We start from the raw sequence: 8,937 nt of genomic DNA, 5'->3' as shown, positions 1-8,937 counted from the left end.
ATAGGGCGCCTGGGTGGCTCAGTCGTTAAGCGTCTGCCTTCGGCTCAGGTCATGATCCTGGAGTCCCGGGATCGAGTCCCACATCGGGCTCCCTGCTCTGCGGGGAGCCTGCTTCTCCCTCTCCCCCTCCCCCTGCTTGTGTTCCCTCTCTCGCTGTGTCTCTGTCAAATAAATAAATAAATCTTTAAAAAAAAAAAAAAGATATCATATACCCTCACCTTAGACAGCCTTCAGATAGCAAAGTGTTCCAGAGCTCTGGCCCCTAGTATTGGGTATATAGGTCCCAACTTATATTCCCAAATGAGGCATTGCTTACTGTGCTGAATCTATTTCAGACTTAACTAATTAGATCAGTCGTGGTTTTGCTCTGCTTGACTAACTTAGGCTCTGGGTGGTTTAGCTAATCCATTTCTGTAGTTCAGCTTATTGTTTAAAATTTTCATTCTGGTTACATTTTAAACTTGCATTATGTTTAATTTTTAACTTCATTAAAGCTAGCTTCTCGTGGAGCTCAGGAGAATTGGCAGTGGGAGCTTCCCTAAGACTTCCTGGTGGAATTTTCTAGTCACCTGTCCCATTCCATTATTTTAAACTGTTGAGAAAACTGTCATTTTATTCAGGTCAGTCAATACTAATATTTGTTTTGGGAGGGAACAGAAAAATTTAAATAACAGGGGTCGCCATGGAACTGTTTAACGAAAACAAGTCCACTCTTTTTGAAATCTGATTTAGTACCTACGGGTCCTTTCTCACACTTGTGCTCTATTCTGGTCCTCTATACTCCATCTATTTGATACTTAAAGTTCTCAGGGTTTTCCTTGTGTCACTTCACCAGGTTAATTCCTACCTCTGATTTAGGACCCAGCTTAGGCCTCTTATCCCTTAAGGAGCCTCCCTCTCCCTTTCCACCTCCATGCTTCCCCTTCTGAGATGAGTTACTTTCCTCTTAGGTCCATTCCTATAATATTCTGCATATTCCCATAAGAGAACTTACCACAGTATGTACATTATAGCTGTTGGTTTACTTGTCTGTTTCTTCTAGTAAGCTGAAGCCCCAAGAGCTGGACCTGTATCTGATTCCTCTTTTGTATTTAGAAACTAGCACAGTGTCTGGTGTACATTAGACATTCAGTAAATGCTTGTTAATTAGACAATTTAATACCCAACTTTCTAAATTCATCACAAGGATAGAAGCCATCAAGGAGTGCAATTAACTTTCCTACTCTTGGGCTAAGGTTGTAAAAACATGAAATAGTAAGGAATTAATAACATTATGACATAGTTACATATTTCATAATTGTAAATATAACGTTATTTAATAATATAAAAACACTAGGTAATCATTGTCCTGTGTAAAAACACAGAATTCAGCTCCTGAGCAACTTCGGCCCTAGCAATAATGCTACTAGTTGGCACTTAACTATCATAAAAGTAGATGAACCAGACAATCATGTATACCCAGAAAAAAAAGTGGCTAAGGGAGGAGTGAAGGATCAAGAAGGGAATGAGTTAACAAAATGCCACGTAGTTAGTTGCAAATTAGCACAAAGGTGAATGTGGCTCATGAAGCTAGCTTGATTCAGAAGGGCTGAAATAGGAACAAAGAGCAAAAGGCAACCAACAGTGACAGCAAGGATTCATGGGGAACAGGTAGATATGAGCAGGTGAGCACCCAAATGGGGCCCAGGTTCTGTGGGATTGTGGTCTGTCTCTGGGTGACATGGAAGAAGGGAATCTGGAGTGTGAAGCTCTAGGGAGACTGCCTAGGGAGTATTAGTGTTTACTATAGGACAAAGATATATTGAAAAGACCTTAGAAGGAAATGAGAACAGTGACAAACAGTAGCTGGCACCAAGGTCTCAAAAAAATTGAAGAGGGGGCTTTGTTGGGGTGAATAGGCGAAAGTGAGCAAGAGATGTTGAGAAGACCAGTTCTGAAAGGAGTGAATTTCAGTATACTGATGTGTATACTCCCCAGTCTACAGAAAGTAAACTTGACTAGCTGCATTATTTTGAGTAGCATATGAAACATATAATTGACACATTGGAGAAACAATCCTGCCTTGGAAGTTTGGAATCGTGATCTTCCAATGGGTAGGTAATTAATCTCCTGTTGGAAAGAAGTCAGCTATTATATTCTTGTTAAATGGATAAGATCCCGTGCCTGAGTTACTGGATCACTGTTCATCCTTTCAGAGTATTTATTCAACACTTACTGTGTGCTAGCACTGTTCCAATGCCAGGAACACATCAGTGTATACAACAAACAAAAATTCCCACCCATAGATAGCTCACATGAGGATGGCAGGGAGCAGGGAATCTGAAAAAAAACAAAACAAAACAAAAAAAACACTGAAGTAATAAATTATACAGAAGATGGAAAGTGCTATGGAAAAAAATAAACAGGGGGGCGCCTGGGTGGCTCAGATGGTTAAGCGCCTGCCTTCGGCTCAGGTCATGATCCCAGGGTCCTGGGATCGAGCCCCGCGCTGGGCTCCCTGCTTGGCGGGGAGTCTGCTTCTCCCTGTCTCTCTCCCTCTGCTGTTCCCCTTGCTTGTGCTCTCTCACTCTGTCAAATAAAAAAATAAAATCTTAAAAAAAGAAAAGAAAAAAATAAACGGGGAAGGAAGGTGGAAGATGTGCATGTGGCCAGGTGGGTTGCAGTTTTAAATAGGATAGACAGGGAAAGTCTCAAGATGACATCTGAGCAAAGACTAACAAAATGAGCAAGCTTTGCAGGCTGGGGTCACATGAAAAAGGATGCCGTTCTATATACTCTAAATTGTAAGCCTTTCTAGTACCATTCTTAGCGAATTCTAAAGAAAAATGAGATTGGAAATGGTGTTAGAAAGTAGGGATTGAAAGCAGAAGGGGTTATTGGATGTTTTCATCCTTTGCTTTCTCTAAAATCTGTTTGTTTACACTGAGCACCTGGTATGACTCTGCACTTTTTCACGCCATGAAAACAGATACCTAGCATGCATTTTTTCCCCCTTGAAATCTCTTTTGGAAGAAAAACAAATGTTTGCTTAATGGAAATCGAAGCTGGAGAGGTTTTTCAGAAACCACAATAATAGAGAAAATATGAGTGAGCCCGGCGAAGCTTCTGTGCAATTAGTCACAGAGGTAGAGGAAGGCTGGTGACTGGAAAGCCCCTAACTGTTCTTCCCGAGGGAAAAAAGGGACTAAGGGCTGGATATGGCTTGAGCCCTGGACAGGGCAAGGGTCCGTTAATACGCAGAGAATCTGAAAGGGTTGTTTTTGTTTTCAATTATTTAGATTGATCTACATGACTAGCCTGTTTGCTGTAAAAGAATCCGCCAAAGGGAGTGATTTAAGATGTGAGTATGAATCTGGCCAAGCAGTTGCCCTATTTCATTATTGTTTACCTGGGATAAAGTTTCCTTTGAGACTATAAAAAGCTTTTGGTTGTTTCTTCTCCCTAGCCAAAACCTTTATTCTTAACTATCAAGTAGAAGTCCAGCCTTGAATTGTGTTCAAACTGATCATTCTAACTCTGCCTTTCAGTACCTCAGAACTACTGTAGTTATTTTAAATAGTTCAAACTCTAAATGCAGTTAACTTCAATTTACATAATTTTATACAGTATGTCACCTTTGGGAAGAGAGACATTTTGATAAAATGAACCCTAGGAGGTCAACAAACTTGAGAATGAGAATCCTCAATCTGTATTCCAGATATACTCAGTTATTCTGTTAGAAATAAAGGGACTGGACAATGGGAATTTTGGAATTAGATCTTGATTAACCAGCTACTTACATAGGGAGAAGTACAGAGATGAAAGCTGGAACAGGACACTCAAAACTGTTTTGAGCAAAGTACATAAAGGGCAATTAAAGAAGCCTTAAATGTTAGAGGATTGTTATGGCAATCTTTATGAATACCAGGAGAAAATGAAGCCTGGAGCAAAGACAGTATAGCTCATCCAGGAGACATTTTTTCATGTAACCCTACTCTAGGTTTTCAGCATCATTTTTATCCAACCTACTATAATACACAGATCTAAAATAAAACTGAGCACTAATGCTAAGATTTTTGTCTTTGCTAAGAACATATTAAGAAATATAGGCAGTAACTTGTCATAAGGGAGGCTTTTGGAATCAGAGAAAAAAGAAACGTTGGCAAGAATGAAGACTGATTTCTAATCAAGATTTCACCATTGACCTGCTTTATGACTTTCAGCAAGTCAGTGAGCCTCTCTGGCTTAATTTGCCCATCTGCCTTAAGTGTTTTTTTGGGTTTTTGTTGTTGTTCTTGTTTTTGTCTTTTTTTTTTTTAAAGATCTTATTTATTTATTTGTCAGACATAGAGAGAGAGAACACAAGCAGGGGGAGCTGCAGGCAGAGGGAGAAGGAGGCTCTAGCTGAGCAAGGAGCCTGATGTGGGACTTGATCCCAGAACCCTGGGATCATGACCTGAGCCAAAGGCAGACACTTAACCAACTGAACCACCTAGGCGGTCTTTTTTTTTTCTTTTTTTTTTTTTTTAGAGAGAGGGTACAGGGGGAGGGAGAGAATCCTAAGCAGACTCCACACCAGACGTGGGGCCTGATGCTGGGCCCAGTCTCACAACCCTGAGATCATGACCTGAGCTGAAATCAAGAGTCGGATGCTTAACTGACTGAACCAGCCAGGTGTCCCCATCTGCCTTAAGTTCTTACTGGGATAACATGGCCTGAAACCTGTGAAGGATGTTTTTTAAAACCATAATGGTCCGGGAGCCTGGCTGGCTCAGTTGGAGGAGCATGCAGCTCTTGATCTGTGGGTTGTGAGTTCAAGTACCATGTTCAGTGTAGAGATTACTTAAATAAATAAATAAACTAAAAAAAACCCCAAACAAACCCACAATGGTCTGTTTAAGTGTTTTTAAATTAAGCTGATGTCCCTAAAATGTGATTGTATGTACAAGCCACTGGCAGTATTATTGGTCACAGGTAGCGGTCCAATAGCCTGAGTTTTGAAGGCTGTAGATACCCCAATGCTAGTGACTTTATAACTTCTTTGTAACTTTATGACTTTAATTCAGAAATTGGAACATCTTATATCAACCAGAAAAGACAAAAGAGAGGGAAAGAGGGAGGGAGAGAGGGTTAGTATATGATCTAAAGACAAAATTGTCAAAATGGAAAAAGAGTCAGTTAGACTCAACAATAAGAGCAGGGTGGCAGAGAAGGCCTTGAGTATGAGAGATCTACCGTACAACTGAAAGCAGAGAAGGGGGAAATATATTTTAAATCCCATTTTCCTTTTGCAACAAGATACTCTTCAGAAAAAGGTGCTAGGAGCCTGTGTTACCCTGGTCTAGCTTGTTATGCTGGTTAGGAAAAATAGAGAAGGAGCACCTTGGGGGAAGGGGTGGGATTTCTGCAGTGGGTGTTTCTTCCTTTACAGGTATAAACAAAAGACCAGTTGGTCTAACCATGTGTTTCTTTGTCCTATAAGCCACTGCAGGTATATGAACAACATTGCTTCTGCAGCAAAAGCCTAGACTCACCACACCTTGGGAAGAGAATGGCCACTACCTGGGGGGCAGCCTTTTTCATGCTGGTGGCCTCCTGTGTTTGTAGCACTGTCTTCCACAGAGACCAGCAGACTTGGTTTGAAGGTGTCTTCCTGTCTTCCATGTGCCCCATCAATGTCAGTGCCAGCACATTGTATGGAATTATGTTCGATGCAGGGAGCACTGGAACACGAATTCATGTTTACACCTTTGTGCAGAAAATACCAGGTAAGTGTAACTGGTACCCTTTCCAGTGCCTATTAATCCATACTTCAGCATCTCCTTCCAGAAGCAAATGTGCTGAGAGAATGCGATATGAATTATGGTAACTTACAGCTACTGAATGTCTTTCCTCAGAGAAGATTTTGGGCTATAATTGAACATATGGTTTAATTCAGTGTGAAATTAGATCTGGGTTGCCTGTAGTCTGAAACCCATATGTCCAAGAAGTATAGCTGTAATTTGTCCTTTTCTCTAAAGTTAGTTGATGCTCCGGGGTCCAGAATATTGAGAATATTGGAAGTGGTCATGAGAGAGGATTACTGCCATCCTTGGAGAAGGAGATGAAGGGACCTTGAAGATTAACTTTTTCTGAATTTCCAGTGTTCTCAAGTTACGTATAGAGCCTAGGGGCAGCAGTAGGAGCTAGGTATCCACCCTGAGAAATGCCAGAGGGACTCTCAAGAATTGCCCGTCGTCTTCTGTCCCCCTACCCAGTACTCCTGCAAGCCACTCCTTACAGGTTGGATTACTTGGGATGGCTTGGAGGAATACCAGGTTGATCTAGTGGGTCATATGATACAGAGCCCCCTATCAAAAGCAGCCTAACTTTTGGTAATTAGCCATCTCTCTTCTGTTTTGTTCCACGGACAAAATAGGACAGCTTCCAATTCTGGAAGGGGAAATTTTTGAATCTGTGAAGCCAGGACTTTCTGCTTTTGTAGATCAACCTAAGCAGGTGAGTTTTTTACAATTAGATGTTTAGATTCTTAATGCTTTGATAACTTTACCACACAGCTGCTGTTAAATACCTCATGCTGTTCACTAGTGATATTGAGGCCATGTGTAAGATCAGTTTTCTCTCCTCAGCTCTACTGGATAACAGAAATTATACACCCCAAGCTCACTAGGGCTTGGGCAGAAGGAAGTTAGAATAGATTGTGGACATGCAGGGATAATGCCATCTTTTAAGAGATTGTTCCCTTTGTATTTACTGTTTAAGATTTTGAATTGAAGCTGTCAACTGCATTGATTAATGTAGATGCAGAAGATGGACATGGAGTTCTATAGAGTGTGAGGTATGAACATGGCAGTTGAGGCAACATAGACCCAATGAACTTCCTTTCAGAGTACCCTGATCTAGGACAGACCATGCATGCCTATACTCTAGAAATTAGGCAAGAACTTACGAAAACAAAAATCTTTGGTTATTAGAGGATGAATGAAGAGTTTTGTTGTGACTATATTTCACATTTGAGCACCCATAACATGCTACACCCAGTGTGTCAGAGACCAGAATATTGAACTTTGGTAGCAAATGTAAAGGTATTGTTCCGTGTTACAAGCATAATCATTAACCAAAGGAAAACCTTATATTAAAAATAGCTTGGGGGGGGGCGGGGAATGTCCTGGGGCACCTGCTGGCTCAGCCGGTAGAACATGCAACTCTTGATCTCAGGGTTGTGGGTTCAAGCCCCATGTTCTGTGTAAAGATTACTTAAAAATATAACCTAAGAAAAAAATGGCTTGAACTTGAAGAACTGAGAAGATGTTTATTTTCTCAGTTCACTGTTCTGAAATGGTAAATACATCAGAAAATTAGGAGCTGTTGAAAGCAACTACGTTATCAGAAACTGATTTGACATGTAGAGAAGATTGTGTTGTGGTAGCTAATAATTATAATAATTTAGAGGCAGCGTGTTGTCAGATGTTCACTCAAGGAAACAGTGGATTTGAAATAATGGTTTTTAATTTCATAAATTTTAGTATCTACTGTGTACTGTGTGTGTAGGTGCAGGTGATGCACATGTGAACCTGATGTGTTCTGTCCTTACAGAGACCGTAAAAACCGTAGCACGACGGCTACCCCAGCGTTTGTGTGGCAGGTGTATGCACTCTGCCTCATCTAACGTGCTCGGCAGTTTTGTAGTGTTAATGAGGTGTATCTACCTCATATATATATAGGGAGGAAACCAAGCCCCTGTGTTAAGCCACAGGGCTAACAAGCAAGTCTTTCTAAGTCCACATCCAGTGTTTTCTTCACTGTACCCAACTTTCTGGCCTAAAGCTAATTTATGAGGCACAAAATAACAGTCAGTTAAAATGACCATGCTATGACAGAATCATTTTTGTTATTACTCAATCAAAATTAAATGGATTTTCCTTCAAAGAAGCCTACTTCTCTGGGTTTCTTCTACAGAGCAGAGTGTGCATGGAGCCCTCTGCTGCCTCACTCTTAATACCCCCAGAACATGCTGAGGGAAGAGACAAGTGCCCCTAAATGACTTTCACTGGATGAGTAGGTCATCTCTTTTGAAGGGTGCTGAGACTGTTCAAGGACTCTTAGAGGTGGCGAAAGACTCAATACCCCGAAGTCACTGGAAGAGAACCCCAGTGGTCCTGAAGGCAACAGCGGGACTGCGCTTACTGCCAGAACAGAAAGCCCAGGCTCTGCTCTTCGAGGTAATTTTTGAAGTCCTTTGCATCTTGGATGATTCTTTTTCCCTATGTGAGTATTTTCTTCGTGGGTTTTTAGCTTTCTGGTGCGTGACTGCTACTTTAGTATTCCACCGTTGCTGAAGCACTGGGGTAACTGGGCACTTATTCTAGCTACTTATTTACATTTTTAAATGTTACTCTTGAATTTATACAGCTTTTCTTAAAGAAGTTTAAAGTACTTTCTGTCCATGATGTTCTTAATTCTCCTAATTTGTTAAAGCATAATCACAGAAATTATGTTTAGCCCACTTTATTGAGGTAGAACTTAAAATTTCTGCATTTTAAGTGTACAGTTAAATGAATTTTGACAAATACAGAAGTTTCCTTGTACCCCTTGGCAGTCAGTTTCCCCCTCCCCTGAAGTCAGGCAACCACTGATCTGCTTTCTACCATTGTAGATTAGTTTTGCTTGTTCTTACTTTTCATATAAATGTAATTACACAGTTTATGTTCTTTTTTTTTTACATCTGACTTTTTTCCTCTCAGCATAAAGTATTTTTTTAATTAAATTTTTAATTTTAATCCCAGCATAGTTAACATACAGTGTTATACTAGTCTCAGGTGTATGGTATTAGTGATTCAGCAGTTCTGAACATTACTCAGGGCTCATCATGATAAGTACACTCTTAATCCCCATGACCTATTTCACCCATGCCCCCTCACCTCCCCTCTGGTAACCATCAGTTTGTTCTCTATAGTT

General features: G+C 40.7%; 1 protein-coding gene across 2 annotated transcripts; it reads left to right on the top strand.

The window, feature by feature from the left end:
- Window positions 1–296: 296 nt before the first annotated feature.
- LOC145719856 (ectonucleoside triphosphate diphosphohydrolase 5-like) lies at window positions 297–8,530 on the top strand. Of its 2 annotated transcripts, XM_081811463.1 has the most exons (5): window positions 297–1,664; window positions 3,279–3,340; window positions 5,462–5,747; window positions 6,398–6,477; window positions 8,058–8,530. In XM_081811463.1, exons 3-5 carry the CDS (start codon window positions 5,531–5,533, stop codon window positions 8,316–8,318), a joined length of 558 nt encoding a protein of 185 aa, XP_081667589.1. In that variant the 5' UTR covers window positions 297–1,664; window positions 3,279–3,340; window positions 5,462–5,530; the 3' UTR covers window positions 8,319–8,530. The 2 variants fall into 2 exon arrangements, with proteins under 2 accessions (XP_081667589.1, XP_081667588.1); XM_081811462.1 differs by lacking the exon at window positions 297–1,664 and having other exon boundaries at window positions 2,642–3,340.
- The last annotated feature ends 407 nt before the right edge of the window (window positions 8,531–8,937 follow it).

Source organism: Leptonychotes weddellii, unplaced genomic scaffold (assembly GCF_054177405.1).
Source record: "Leptonychotes weddellii isolate Sample4059 unplaced genomic scaffold, ASM5417740v2 HiC_scaffold_7789, whole genome shotgun sequence".
Classification (NCBI taxonomy): Eukaryota; Metazoa; Chordata; class Mammalia; order Carnivora; family Phocidae; genus Leptonychotes; species Leptonychotes weddellii.
Note: the sequence above shows the minus strand (reverse complement) of the source record. Positions and strands in the feature narration are given on the sequence as shown.

What these genes read in the sequence shown, in the direction of transcription:
- LOC145719856 (XM_081811463.1), top strand. Translation starts at nt 5,531, where the DNA reads ATGGCCACTACCTGGGGGGCAGCCTTTTTCATGCTGGTGGCCTCCTGT. An exon ending in CTTTGTGCAGAAAATACCAG is followed by an intron (nt 5,748 to 6,397) that starts GTAAGTGTAACT and finishes CGGACAAAATAG; the next exon opens with GACAGCTTCCAATTCTGGAA. An exon ending in TTGTAGATCAACCTAAGCAG is followed by an intron (nt 6,478 to 8,057) that starts GTGAGTTTTTTA and finishes TCTCTTTTGAAG; the next exon opens with GGTGCTGAGACTGTTCAAGG.